Below are 15654 nucleotides of genomic sequence, written 5' to 3'. Positions count from 1 at the left end.
GCTGCTAGTTTTACTCTAAGTAGATCATATTATTTTATCCTCAACTAATCAGATCGAAACTGAAGGATCTGAGCCTCTTGTCTTCAAACAAAAGGGTTTTTTTGCCTTTGGATTTCAGTGTGAATAGGATCATGCCCAAATCACATGGTAAGCTGTATTTAATGTAAACAAAAGTAATGCTGCCAAAAGTCTTGTATTCTCCACAGATCGGAGATGAATCATTTTGGCTTCAAAAAATGGATATAACCAAGTACATTTCAAGCAAGCTAAAAATGAAAGTAGTGATTTTCTATTTGAAATTTAACAGTCTATTCCGCAGAACATGTTATGATTTGCCTGCAGCGAAAGAAGTGCACTGGGCATATCCAGTACTTTAAGCCACTTTAAAGCATGGTTGTTTGAGGTTTATCTAGTGTTCTGTGGCAAGGTACAACTGCAACAAAACTGGAGATACTCTGGTGGAGACTCCTGACAATACACTAGTGGCTTACCTGAAAGCTTGTGATTTAAACAGAAGAGATTTTACAATCAGTCTTCAGTTTCATAGTTTATTTTGCTTTGATTACAATCATTAGTTTTTACTCTGTTAGATTATTGGGAGGGAGCTGGGAGCTGTTTACTGCTTGTGTCCAAACAAAGGTGATTAAGCTCATGACTCCAGTAGCTCCACTGTGAGCAATTGTTGGCCTTATGCAGAGTTTAGGCTGAAGGCTTGAAATCTTATTTCTGGCATTAATCTAAAATCCTCTGCCACAAAAGTCAGTAATAAAATTCATATTAAACAGGATCAGGTTTTCACTCTAACTATCAAAATTCCCTCTGAGTGAAAAAGCTGAACGAGTTATTTTCACATCACCAGTGGATTCTAAACAGACTTTTTTTGTCTTCTGGTATTAATCGACATTTTTTTCTAATGTGAAATATGTTTGTGATTTCATGTCTGTATTCAGAAAGCTGTTCTAAAAACTGTTTCCCTTCTTGCATGAGGTGTGTGAGCAGACTCACGGAGTACAACAGATAGCCACCCCCATTAGCAAAGGATAGCATGCCTGACGCATTTTATTAATTAACCTCTTGAATCTGATACTGAAGATGCTGCAAGGATGCATTTTTCATTACAGTCACAATATTTAGACTATGAGCATTGAGGGGTTAACTGCTCACATCTCTGTGAACGCTTGTTAATGAACAGACATATTTGTTAGTTTTGTACTAAATGTAGAGAAAGAAGGGTCTAGTTCTGCAAAATTCTGTGCACCATATTTGTGTATATATCTTTCTGCTATGCTTATCACTAATCTGCCTATCAGCTGGGAATGAAGAAATTAATCCAGTGTTGCACATGTATATAATCTCTTTATATTCTCCTTCATGGAGATGTGTTACAGAAGTGCTGGTTAAGCAAGGTTTTTGTTTTATTTTTGTTTCTTCGGTATGTTGAATATTTTTGTTAGCACAGGTAGGCAGCCACCGTATATATCAATATATATCATATATCTCTCTCTCTCATACATATCATATTATACCATGTATAAGATGTTCAGTCTCTTGTAGGTTCCATATCAAAGAACAAAAACCTTCTGTAGGAACAGATTTCAAAGTCAAGTTATAGCAGTTCTTTGGTTTGTATCCTCATGTTAAAAACACCTTTCCTCAACAACCTCGATAAGTTAAACATTTATTAAAAATAAAGACATTGTGGTAATTTTATTGTTACTGATGAGTTTACAAGTTAATCATGACAGGTTGTACATACAGTTTTAAAAAAATAATTCTGGATGATCTTTAAATACAGTGCATATGAAATCTTATTTTCTATGCATAATCAAAACTGGTATGTCTGAAATTTTTACAGGTCAATAAAAAGATTTTTCAGAAGGCTGTCTATAATGTCATATGCTTTAAACTTTCGACACTGATTTAGCACTGATAGTCAAGTAGCTACTGAATGTTGATTGGTTGAACAGTGACCTGCTGTTCCTTGTATGTGAACATGCAAAATTGTGTTCTTGTGTATACGCAGTTTTCCCATAGCATATAAAGGCACTTCAAAATATACTAACCATTTTGGGGAACAAATGAAGACTAAGCTGTGAGAAAGTAGTGTCCTTGTCTGAATCACGGATTAACATCAAGTTACCACTTGAAAGGTTTAATTACTAAAAGGGGAAAGGAATGGAGGTCACAGGGAAGAAAAGAACTGGCTAAAATATGCCACAATTTCCCTTAAAACCACACAGAATATTTTGTGCATTACTTTTCAGAGGAAGAAAGTTTGTTTATCACTACAGCTCCATGCCCAAGAACTAGTTCAGAATAATACTGACTTCTTAAAAAAAATCTTTGAGGAAATAGCTATAAATTCAGTCTGAAAAGCTTGTGGGATTTTCCTGAACAGAAGGTGCTAGGTGTTTCCGCTACTGAAGTTGCTTGGTCTGTTTGTAGGTTTGCCAGTCATCAAGTTTTGAACTCTGTGATGAGTTACATTATTTCACAAAGTTTCGTTCAAAACAGTCCAGTTATTTCCAAAAGTGAAGCAAGGAAAAAAATTGGCTGTCAAAGAAAAAGAAACCCAGAAAACTTTTGTCTGAGAAACTCTTGAAGCAAAGACTTGATAATTGCTATCAGTATGGTCACCATGCCAGAGATGTGTTGTTCTCTTTCTTTTAAAGGCATGCCCACAATAAGCCCATTCGTGATGCTGAAATATCTCTCTCAGGAGAGATTTCCTCAAACTTTATCAGTTAAATCCTGTAAGTATGCTATCTCTTACTGTCCTGGTAGCCACCACATCATCTGTGTAACTGGTGTTTCTGGTGCTTGAGTTTGGGCACCAGAACTGAAAACAATTTTCTTGCATCTGGAGCTGTCAGATGTATTTCTGCGTTACCTGTCCCGCAATGCAACACCGTGGAGAAATTTCCTGGCTTGATTCCTGTGGGGACAAGGGCCAAACTGGTGGGAGGGAGTGAAGAAGTAGATTGGAGAAGGGTCAAATTAGAGGAGGGAGGAAGGGCCTGTGATTTAGTGCCCAGGGAATTCAAGCAATATGCGGGAACCAGTGGGGATGACAGGCTGAGGGAAGCAGCAGTGTATGTGACAAGGGAGTATGAGCATGGAGGGTGCTATCTGGAAAGAGACAGGTGGTAGGAAAGGACAAGGAACTGGGAAAAAGACCCCTGATATGGTAGGTAGGTCTAATTAAGGAGCTCAGGACTGGCAGCCAGGGATGAGGAATGATGCCAAGAAGACAATGGTGGTCCTGTGTGAGTTGGGGGGGGGGTGTGAAACAATTGACACAGTACATACATGCAAGAGGCTGAATTAGCGGTTTGCAGGTTGCTTCAATGCTTTAAATTTTTATTTTGTGTGCCGTTATTTGAACTTAACACTTGGCCTTGTGTGTTTGTTTATGTGCAGGGGTATAATTCTTCAAAAAAACCTGGCTTGGATTCTGGTTTATCTGAATATGCAGGGCTGAAATATGCAGTGATTCAGGAATTGATTGACAGCTGAATGATTCAGGAATTGATTGACAGCTGAATGAGGCACCCTTGCTGTGAGCGTCGGGGTGAGGGGGCAGGCAGCACTAGTCAGAGGGTGAAGAGCAGCTAGGAGCTGTGACAGATACGTCCTTTTCATCCCCCTCCGCTGCTGCGGGTGGGTTAGAGGCCTTCCTTTCCCATGGAGGGGCTTTTTTGTTTTTTGCAGTCAAGGTTGTTAAAGTTGAATGCAGCCCAGTACCCGTAAAATGGTAATATGACCCTGTGCAGTGCGTGGCACTGGATAGCAGCTCTTCAGGACAGCCAGAAACTCTAGAAGGGGCAGGAGAGAATGCAGGTGTATAGAGTTCCGCATTAGCAGCCATTACAGCTTGCTAATGGATAACTTACTCCTGTCCTGGTGCAAACACCTTGACTGGTTTTTCGTGTGTGGGGTTTGCTAATGAGCATATCTAGGAAACTACTTCTAGAACAAAAATAGCCGCGGTGTATCTTCCATTGCTCTCATGAGGAATGTCTACTAAAAAAAAAAAGGGGGCATTTAAAAAAATTTCAATCTTTAATTTTTTCAAACAAAATTCCACATGGTTATTTTGAGAAATTTTAATGAGAATTAAGTTTTCAGTAGAATCACATCAGTTTTATGGGAAGCACTGTGGTAACTGAGTTATCAAAGCTGTGCAGAAAAAGTATGCACATTTTTTAGAATAACAAATGTATCCTTTTGCCTTCTGTCGACATTGCAGGAGTAAGTAATTTTCTAGTGTCAGTCAAAATGAGAAGTTAAACTCCATCAAGCTGGAAACAAAATTTTAAATAGTTAAAATTATATAACATTTTGGAAAAGCTTTTTCGGGATGTGGCGAATCATCATTACATAGACTGTAAAAGGATAGTATGTGTTTCAATGAAAATATGATCAAACACAGGTGAATCCTAAACTGAAAATAAGCACTCATATATGAACTACAAGTTTATCTATAAAAAAGTTTTTGATTGGTTGCAGTGTAGACTCCATTGGATTCAGTACCAAAATATCCAGTTTGCAATTGACAGGTAGAAAGAAACAGCCTCACTAGCCTGCAGGAGAGCAGCAAATGAAAATACCATGATGTATTTCTTGGCAGGCAGGGGCTCTGTGCATCCTGATTAGGGATGCTCCAGAAATAGACCACAAGCACCTGGCAAGGCAGAAGACAAGTACATGTGAATTTATAACGCATGCACTTCTCATGCACTCTCGCAGATTTATTTTAAATAATTCCCCATGAATATGGAAGACGCATCCCTTTGGACCCCCCAAAGGCTGCGAAGCTGCGAGACAGGAGGAGGCCCTTCTCTCTCGGAAGCTGTGAGTGGCTCTGTGGTCGAGCAGGGCTCTCACGGGTGCATGGTGGAAGACGAGAGCTCACGTCCCAGCCCTGGGCTGCCTGCCAGCAGGCAGCGGGCGCCCGGCAGGGTGGGAAGGGGCAGCCCAACATGCCAGCCGCTCCGCAGGAAGCCCCTTTGCGGGCAGGCTGCCTGCAGAAGCGTGCTGCCCTGGGACTAGGGGGAGCAGCGGTCACACTGCCCACCCGGGAACGGGGAGCCCGCGGAGGCTGCTTCAGTCTAACCTCAGCCTCCTGCACCGTGCCACAGCCCCCCGTGGGCAAATCCCACCAGCCGTAAAAGCAGTGGGGCTCTGCCATTCTTCCCTAAAGGACAGTGCACAAAAACACTCTTGCTCCAAACCCAGGGAACACGTGAAACCCTGCAAGTGTAGAGGTGGTGGGCTTTGGTCGTTTCCGCAGCACAAAGCTCAGTGCGTACAGAGCCTCTTTATTCTGACTTGCACCACCTCCAGAGGACAGCTCTGGTTCACACCCAGCCTGACCTGCCTTCAGAGCTGCCTCAGCAGTTTTCTCCTGGCAGAGAAAAGATGGTATACTTACTTTTGGCACATTCACTCCAATTAAAGGAAGCATCCCAAGTTTTCTAGTTAATTTTCTTGACATGGTTTCTGCAAAACCTTTTTCAATTCATTGAAGCCTTCCTTGAAACCTTTCTCATATAAATTTGTTGCAGTTTTTAAAATCTTTTTTTGATGTTGCTTATTTTGTCTTGTATTGAAATAAATTTGTTCTGAAGCATTTTCAATTTCCACTTTGTCACCTTTTCAGTTGTTTTGCCTTATTTCTTATTTGTTTTGCCCTATTTCCTTTATTTCTTATGTTTTACTGGAGCAATATTTCTTAGGTTGGTTCTATTAACGTACTACAAAATACAAATTGCAGAATAAATACAAGGGTACAGTCTTTTCATTTTAATCTTCTAGTTCTGGTATGTTTTGTTCTATTCCACCTCTGTGATACATTTTGTGATTTCTGCCTATGTGCAAAAGGGAGGCACTTTAAGTACCAAAGCCTCACTTCCAACATTCCTAACTTTTCCTATGGTCATCAGTCTAAACACTTCTTTTAAATTAGGTGTTGTATGCATTTTTATGGAGCACATTAAGCTCATTATGCACAGCAGTTTTAGAGCACAAGAACTTACCATTTAAAAATGTCACGTGCTTTGATTAACTGCTTTAAGTGCAAGACTGTCAAGGGAGAATATCAGTAAAGAGCTAAATACTAAAAGGCTTTCAGAAAGAAAATGTTAAAAATTAAAGAGGAGACGCTCATTCTGTCAAAGTGTTTCAGGATTTTACTACTATTTCAACTGCTAAGCAGAGCAGTAATACGGTTACAGTCTTGTTATAAGAAGTTGGCTCAAACTATTAGTAAAATGGTGGAGGTTTTTTATGTTGGATTGTTTGGGGATTTTTTAGGAGCAAGAAGAATGGGAAGGAGGATAGATCAGTATACATCTTGTTAATCCTTTATTTTGCCATTTCTTTCATTCAGAATGAATAGCTGTACTGTCAGAGCTTAGCATACTTGCGAAAGCTTGTTCGTACAGAGCACCACAAGACACTCTAACCAAAGAGCAAACCACCTTCTCATGCTCCCTCTCCTCAAGCAAAGCCCAAACTTGGTGTCCTGCTTAGCACTTGCTCTCAGCCCTGGTGACACTGTTAACCTCTTGACCGTGTTTTCCTTCAGTATGACTTGTAAGTGTAAATGGCCTCTCCTGTTTCTTAGGGTACTTATTTCTGCTACTCCCTGACTTTTACCTGTGTCATCCCACTTTTTTTTTTGTTTTCTCTCTAGCCTCCACTTTCTTTCTCTAAGTCTTTTCAAAGCTCTGGTCATGGAGTCAGCAACTTATGATGGTAATTCCTAAATAAATTCTCAATTTGTTCTGTAACTTTTTTCCCACTCCTCTTGTTCAAGAGAATAACGCAGATGTTTAAATCTGTGTCTTCAAATCAATTCACATCTTAGAGCCCTCCATCAAGCTCAGTTCAAAAAACATTTTTGAAAAATTTCTTATATTTTCCTTCTTCAAAAACAAAGGTGTTAGTATCAGACTTGGTTTTGTTTATCATTTGATTCAGTTAACTGAACTGTCTCATTATTATTCAGTCAAGAGACATTACAGGAAGCTCAAGAGAAAAAGTTACCAGAAAAACAATGGAATCCTTCTCAAATGCAAAATTAATGGAAAAGACAAAGAGATAATTCATTTCTGGAAAGGACACAGGCTCCTTTTCTTTCTGGCTCTGACATGGGTGACGCAGGGAAAGAAAAGAGGGGGAAATATAAGCAAAAAAGAGTAGCCCTCTCCATTAAACAAGCCTTTCAGAGCATACATATCTTTGGCTCCTTTGCATCTTTCCCTCCATGAGATGCACACCCCAATGATGTAGAGCTGACCTTTCTGTAGAGTGAGCTCTGCTGAGGCAGCTCTGAAGGCAGGTCAGGCTGGGTGTGAACCAGAGCTGTCCTCTGGAGGTGGTGCAAGTCAGAATAAAGAGGCTCTGTACGCACTGAGCTTTGTGCTGCGGAAACGACCAAAGCCCACCACCTCTACACTTGCAGGGTTTCACGTGTTCCCTGGGTTTGGAGCAAGAGTGTTTTTGTGCACTGTCCTTTAGGGAAGAATGGCAGAGCCCCACTGCTTTTACGGCTGGTGGGATTTGCCCACGGGGGGCTGTGGCACGGTGCAGGAGGCTGAGGTTAGACTGAAGCAGCCTCCGCGGGCTCCCCGTTCCCGGGTGGGCAGTGTGACCGCTGCTCCCCCTAGTCCCAGGGCAGCACGCTTCTGCAGGCAGCCTGCCCGCAAAGGGGCTTCCTGCGGAGCGGCTGGCATGTTGGGCTGCCCCTTCCCACCCTGCCGGGCGCCCGCTGCCTGCTGGCAGGCAGCCCAGGGCTGGGACGTGAGCTCTCGTCTTCCACCATGCACCCGTGAGAGCCCTGCTCGACCACAGAGCCACTCACAGCTTCCGAGAGAGAAGGGCCTCCTCCTGTCTCGCAGCTTCGCAGCCTTTGGGGGGTCCAAAGGGATGCGTCTTCCATATTCATGGGGAATTATTTAAAATAAATCTGCGAGAGTGCATGAGAAGTGCATGCGTTATAAATTCACATGTACTTGTCTTCTGCCTTGCCAGGTGCTTGTGGTCTATTTCTGGAGCATCCCTAATCAGGATGCACAGAGCCCCTGCCTGCCAAGAAGATACACCAGGTCACACAGCTATGTATGAAGAGTATTTTCTGAGAAATAGAAAAATAATAGTAACCAACATCTTAACCATTCCAAATGAGTGGCTGTAAGCTGTATTTTTGAATTTCATTGTTATTATAATGGTTTCTTTCTTTGATGTAGGTATTATTCAAATTGCATGGGAATGATGGAAATTATCATTGGTATTCAGTTCTTCACAGGAGCTCTTTTCTGTGAAAAGTTGAAATGCATTATTGTTGGTACCTTAACTCATCTGTCATACGGTAAATGTAGATGTTAATGAACTGGATAATGTTAATATCAGGGGATAGATTAGTGAACAGATTTTAAAATAAAATTGATATGGCAGGAACCCCTCTACAAAGCACTAGTTCCTGCCATTTTGCAAAGTAACATTCGTGGCTGATGAGAGATTAATTTTAAAGCATTAGTAAGTATTTAATTACATTTCCAAAATTTAGTTGTCTTTCCGTTACTTATTTGCTTGCTCTAATTGCCCTTTGTTGTCTTCTCTGGACTTTGGTTCTTGCTTGGAGCATTTCTTATTATGTGTGTGCATGTACAAATTGTATTACTATACCACATAAATATAGTTGCTTATATCTACCCCCCAAAAAAGGAGCCCACTGAGTTGAATTAGTTTCCCGTAAGCCAAATATTTTGTAAAATATTTCAACTTTTTTCTTCTATATATCTTTTCTTGGAGTCAAGTAGATCAGTTTACATCTATCTGTGACAACGCCTCAAAGTGCACTCTAGCAGGTAGTTACAAGGGGAGAGGTTTAACTAGCTGGAGACCCTGCTCCCAGAAGTCTTCCCCTCTCTTAAGGAGTTGGCCCCTAAGTGGATTTTTAAAGGTATTTATAAATTTGGGACAGATACACTAATTGCAAAACCAGACAAATAGGAGACACCTTTGGACATTTTTCTAGAATAGCATTTTCTAACTGGAATGCATTAGATTGACCATTAGTAAAAACAAAATGAGTCTACAGGCATCCTGACATTCAGCACTTAGAAGTCAGTGCCGTAGGTTACATCCAGCAGACAGATCAGGCGCTGTGTCGAGTTCTTGGGAACAGAGCTGGGGAAGTCTGTGCATGTGTCCGTAAATTTGTGAGGAGTTCTCAGAAAAAAACCTCTGAAAACAGGTTGGCATGTCTGCTGCCAGTGAAAAATGAGAAGAGAGGGATGGATGGATTAGTACAGTTTGGATGGTACATTTGTATGATGTATACTTTGGGCAGACTGTGATATTACATTTGCATGTGTTAAATCCTCAGTTTCTCAAAGTATTTACTTCTGTTATGTGATTGTGTTGGGGAATGTCTGCACATATAAAATAACACTAATGTAAATTCTTCTCTGTTTGGACATGCATTCTGCAAATTAAGGTCAAGCTGGTTTATCTAGGTAAATATTTGTAAATACTTAGTATTGTTAATTTGAAGATTTTTCTCTGCTTGAACACGCAATGCACAAATTGAGGCCTAGCTGGTTGACTGCCTTGGAGAAAAGAGGTGCTTACTGTATGTTGGTAAAGACCACCAAGAACTTTGATTTTAGAGCCTTATGCCTTGCTGCTTTTATAGATGGAAGGTGAGGGAAAAACTGCGGTGCTGCCTGGTCTTTTCTGAGCTTGAGGTAAGGGGGAAAAATGGACAAAGAACAGTGAGAAAGTGCTGTTTGGAGACACCTGTTTCTGTTACATATCTACCAGGAATGGGATGAACTGGTGACTGTGCTCACGCTCAGTTGCATGACTGTACGCTGTTTTTGTGCATAATTTTCATCTCTCCTTAGTAACCTTTATGTAGGACAAAATACTGCAGTTTGGTCTCTGAAAATGCTGCGTAAAGTTTACTGTCTGGAGTATGTCTGCCTCAGGATACTGATGCTGTCCGGCTGGTCGATGCACGTGGGGTGGTGCTGACACACACGTCAAGAGCTGTGCTTGCTCTCTGCCCTTCCCTGTGCACTGTCAGAGAGAATGCCGGTGCCCACACTCCGTCGCCAGCATGTACAGAGCACCTCGTGTACTGCATGGGCACTAGCTGCTCTCTAGCACATAGGTAGCAGATCAAATGCGCTTCCCACTTGGAGGGCTTGTTAGCAGCAAAACCCATGCAGTCCTGTGCTCGACAGGGCAATGTGGGGATGTTACGCAGGTGGTTTTGAATATCTCAGCATGATTGTGTGTCATCTCCCATAGCATCCTCCTTGTTTTTCCACACTCTAATATAAACTCCCTTGTTCAGCATTAGAAACCTGCTCTTGTTCTGTATTTTTTTTCTCATGCCAGTATATAAGCAGAATAACTAATTCAGCATCAGGTGTGACTTTCCAATAAACTCTAACAATGGTCGTGGTGGGGGGAGGCATCTCAAAAGGTAACGGTTATGTTCAACCGAAGTTTTAAGCTATTTTATTTGAGCAAAGGCTCGTGAATTCATCTGCATCTTCCGTAGCACTTATAAGGTTGTAAGAGGTAGAGTCAATGGATTTAATTACTTCAGGTTCATGATGGGTGCTTGAACTAAAAGAGGTGATTTGTTTTTTATTTTGTTTTTAATAAAAAGAGGCTTCACTACCTACACCACTTTTCTTTCAAGAGGGGGACTAGCATCCTACGGAGGCAGACATTGCTGCACATCTTGCTTTGTCTTTAGATTCATCGATTAGATTCATCGATTCATCGATAGTTAATATTGATCATGGACCTGATTAGGCCTGCACTGCTGTGTACAATACAAAAGAGAAAATAAAAAAAAATCCAACTAGTAAAACCTCACTGGAGCTAAAAAGCAATGAGCAGTGTGGAAGATAAGAATTTCTGGTGACTAAATATACATATGTTTTATGTTAAAATATAGTACTGTATGTACCATTTTTAATAGAACAATTTCTTTTTCATTAAAAAAATACAATTAAATCAGATCTCTCCTGAATATTCTGGCTGTCATTTTCTTCAGCCAGTAGAAACCTGCCTTTCTGGTTTATGAAGCCATGGAGCTAATGTGTGAAGCAAGATGCTATGACTCATTCGAACAATTCTTTGTTCTCTCTTGAAAGCATTGCTGATGATATTTTCAAATATGCTTGGGTTTACCCCTCAGAATGCAAGCCTCTAGCAAGTCTGAATGCAAGGCAGATTATGTAATTTTTGCAATGCCATATGATGCGAATGTAATCCTGTTAACATCTTTGATAGTTTTAGTTTGCAGTTTTGCTGAATTTTGCTGTAATTTTATCAGCGGAAATAAGATGGCTTTTCTTGGTTTGCAAAACTTTCTTCAAATGCAGTAAAAATGTATTTCAGGACTGAGAAGTAGCCACTTTGGGATTTATCAGCAAAACTGCTTTCTTAACACCACTTGAAGAGGCAATTGGCTTGCATGAAACCCTGAAATCATGTGGCTTAAAATGAGAACTTTAATTGAAAATGAGGTTGCAGTGGTTTCAGCAAGGGTCAATGTTTTACTTGAAGAGTGATTCTAAGTGTTGGGAAAATATGAGGTTAAGGAAGGTGAGGTTAGAGGGGTGTGGGGATACCTGCTGGCTCTCATCCTGGCAGTTCATTGTGAAGCACTGCCTTGTGTTCATGCAGGCATTGCTGAAAGATGTGAAAGGGATTGGTGAGGAGGGCTACAGAGACTACTGCAGACAGTCTTTTTTGGCTAAGGATAACCAAAGTTTTGAGCATCTTGCTGCTGTAGAGGTGGACAACCCCCAGCCATTGTAAGTTGAATGGTTTTGCTCAGCATTTCCCCACAGCTGGACCACCTGTTTCTGCAAGACCTGCAACGATGGAAGTATTAACCGAGCTGTGTCAAGAGAATAAATTAACAGGCATGCATGTTTTCTCTCAGCCTAGCAATATAAGTAAAAAGCAGTTAAAAAGCTTTTTATGCATCGTTACCATTTATCTCTGAAAGGAAAGAAGGGAGTCTTTAATTTCAGCCAAACCAGGTGTGAAACGTGCGTGTTTCTTGGGGATAACACACTAGCTTTAGCCTCCGCGGGAGGAAAGCTGTCCCAAAGACTCTTTACATAGAGCCCATTGCAGAGTGGAAAGCTCATTGAAAGCAAATAGGTTGAGCTTCACGATCACAGAAGCTCAGCATGCCTGCGGTGGGCACCGCTCCGTGTCCCCTCTAAGCCGTGGTGCAGGTAGCCCTTTTTATGCTTTCTGCAAGGGTTTACTAACCACACTTTGGTTAACCGTGTCAAAACCCTGTGGCTCTGAGCAGCTGGTGGTGGAGCTCCTTCTGCTATAATCTTCTTTTAACATTTAGTACCCAGTTGGAAGTGTCACCATCATTTATCTGCACGGGTCGATTGGAGTCAGGGCTGCTTGTTTATTTTGAGCTTTTCCTGTGTCTGTTTCTAGAAATGCCTGTCCAATCCTAGGTTCCCAAGACATTGTTGTACTGTTTAAATGATAATGGAAACAGTTCTAATAGTGAAGGTAATTTGCCTTATATGACGTATGAATGGTGAGATAACTACGTGCTTTTTAGTGGGACATCTCTCCTGCTTCTTTGAATAACAACTGATTTAAATTGAAAATGAGGCAGAACAATTACTGCTTCAGTCTTGAATCCCTGCTGTCTAATAAATTAACCTGTATTTTTAAAAAAAATTTTTTTAAGGTGTGTTTTGTTTTGTTTCTGTCTTTTTGCTGTAGTGCTCATGATAGTCACTCTGTAGCTAAGAGGGGCTGATTCTTGTCCCGCACTGTTCTTACAACCCAAGTTCAGTTTCTTGTTGAGGAATCTGATGATAAAATCACTGTACTGCTCTGCTTTATCCAAAATGCTAAAATGAGATTTAGTGAATTTCTGCTTACCTTAATTATGTTTTCCCCCAAATTGTCTTCTGTTTTGTGGCTCATCGTTAAGTCTGTACATGCTGAGGGAATATGTCATTACAGTTGGTTAGTGTAAACAACCTGTATGATGGCTTTAGACTGTTACACACTGAGAACCTCTCCAGAACATCTCCTGGTTTAAGCAAATATATAGTAAATCTGGTGAATAGCATGGATACACAATTCACAGCCTACCAGAGATGTTTACCTTGTCATGGCTTGCTTAGAGTGTGAGTGGACATCTGAAATTGTTGTATTGGCCCTGCCCGTGTGACTAGGTACAAATCCTGACCAAGTGCACCTGCTGAAAAAAAAAAAGGATGCATCTTCACTGTCGTTATGTGATTGATACTTCACCAGCAAAGCTAAATTAAATTATTTTTTTAATCAATATTATCTGACATTTTAATTCTGAAAGTATTTGTTTGTAGGCTAAAAAATGAAATAGCACAAACAATATCCCACAGCTTCCTCTTCCTGTTTCTTTTCTCTCTGGTGATTTTACTACAGTCTAGCAGTTTGTACAATATGAAGCAGTTAACCAAAACCTAATTATGAGTTATGTCCATATTTTCTTGGGGAATTTAGGACTAGAATAGTCAAAGGCTCTAATTTATTCTGAGGGGGGATCATTCTATGTAATAATTCTCAGTCTTCCTAGTCTGCTGTTGGCTGCCAGGTGAACCAACAAATAAGAGGCATTCAGGTGGAAGTGAGCTTTTTATAATGCATTCTCTACAGTACAATGTTGTTTGCAATATTGTCCCCAGCATTGTTTGCAAATACTGGCATAGACCCTTAATGAAGTACTATTCAAGAAAACAATAGGATTATTTTGATTCAGGGTGTTGGATTGCTCCCACTTCTACTATGAAAAATATTTTAAAAGAAAACAAATAAAACCTAACCTTCCTTACAAAGAGTAGTAACAGAGCAGCTAATGATACATAATTTAGATCTTAAGGGCAAAGTTTTGCCTCCTGATCTTCATTGTCAGAGTTTGAGTGACAGGCCCGTACTGGAAGGAATAGTATGATTTTAGAATTACAATTTGTCATGAGGATTAGAATTTTGATCAGAGAACAGAAATTTTCTAGAAAAATGCAACGTTCACCAGCATCGTGCTTATGCAAGTACATTTGAGTGGGTTTTTTTGGTTTGTTTTATATTTTGTAACTATTGATCTGCCAGCTACCTAATAGTATTTACAGAATGATTGATTAAACGTGTATGAGGACAAAATATTTTCTTCTGTACAGCTGGAATTTTTGTTAAAGGCACTGGGAACTGCCTCCTCCTTTTTTTAAACAAAGCTAACTGAATGCATGAATGCCACTGCACATAGCTGACAAAGGCAGAGCATCTTTGTGAAAAGGCTCTGTAAATTCTTTCCCACAGAAGTCAACGAAAGGGTCGGTTGTCCTGGGCTACGTATTTCGTCACTTAAACCTACTGGAGATAGATTACTTCGGACTGCGCTACTGTGACCGAAGTCATCAAACGGTGAGTAAATGACATGACAGACTGGATTTTCCATATGTAAAATTTACCCTGTTTGTGCCGTTTGCCTGTAGAGCATTAGATTGTAATACTTTCACTGACTTTCACTATTTCCTGGCTCAGGTTTCCAGTAATAATGTATTTCTGTTTGTTTGCATTAAAGTCTTGGAGTAGCCATTAATATCTTAGATAGGAACAGAATCAAATGCTGAATGTTGTTGAAAATTAAATGAAGAAAGTATAAATAGTACGGAATTATGATACGAAAGTAGGATTAATATTTTTCCCCTTTTATTACTGTGCCCTGAAGCCAGTGGTTGGTGCAGTACGCTGTCCAGCTTCGCTTGGCCTGTGGTGTCTGGGAAGCAATGTCCCTGAGCATGTCACAGGCTGCTTCACTTGGACCACTCGCTGAACACCTGTTTCAGAGTGTATCGTATGGTTGGTCTGGTGGCTGCCTGTTCACTGGTAGAGGCCCAGGAGTCAGGGTGTTGGCAATGACATTTTCACTCTGCCTGAACCATCCCTGTGTCCTTGGGCCCAAGCTCTCTTGAGCCTTCTTGACAGGGACTCACCAGATGTCTGAAAGCTTTTTCCACCGGGAGATTACAGTCCTAAATAGGCAAGAAAATTGAAACCAGGCTGAGATGTTTCAGCCAAAGCAGGCAGTGGCTTGGGGCAGTGCTGTGTGGAGTGCTCCCCCCCTAAATGGCCTGTGCAGTTACTGCAGTCACAGGTGAGGAGCAGGGGATGCTCAGCAGGTGGGACCAGCGCTGTATTCATAGGGTGGTTTTCATATTACCTTAATTTTATGCCTGGCCTGTGGTTAAATTAAGTCAAACAGTTATGCTTTTAAAGTCACTGTCCTGTGTTGAGAGTACTGCACAAGACCCTAACCTCAAGAGATGTCATGTTTCATCTAAAAATAATAAATTATTGAATTGGCTAAATGTTTGCCAATTTCTTCTGTTTAGCAGAAGTTGAACATGTAGAGACTGAAGTCAGAACAGTATTAGCAGAAGATTATTGATTGCTGCTGAAAGCTACAGGCTGCCCTACTCAGTATATCTTTATTTCTGTGCCGTAGTCTACACATTTATGAATTCAGTTCCTTGATAAGCTTCTAACCAAGTTTCATTCCATGGAGATGAAAGTCAGATTCAGCTGTGAACT

The 15654-nt window shown here is 40.8% G+C and overlaps 1 protein-coding gene across 1 annotated transcript in view; it reads left to right on the top strand.

The window, feature by feature from the left end:
* Positions 1-3115: 3115 nt before the first annotated feature.
* Positions 3116-15654, top strand: part of EPB41L4A (erythrocyte membrane protein band 4.1 like 4A) — a 96275-nt gene continuing 83736 nt past the window's right edge. Inside the window, exons 1-2 of the mRNA XM_009321109.1 lie at positions 3116-3187; positions 14380-14484. Coding sequence (XP_009319384.1) covers positions 3116-3187; positions 14380-14484 — 177 coding nt within the window. The remainder of the gene's footprint in view (positions 3188-14379; positions 14485-15654) is intronic.

The sequence above is a fragment of the Pygoscelis adeliae genome, unplaced genomic scaffold (assembly GCF_000699105.1).
Source record: "Pygoscelis adeliae isolate BGI_AS28 unplaced genomic scaffold, ASM69910v1 Scaffold83, whole genome shotgun sequence".
Classification (NCBI taxonomy): Eukaryota; Metazoa; Chordata; class Aves; order Sphenisciformes; family Spheniscidae; genus Pygoscelis; species Pygoscelis adeliae.
This window is presented reverse-complemented; position numbering and strand designations above follow the sequence as displayed.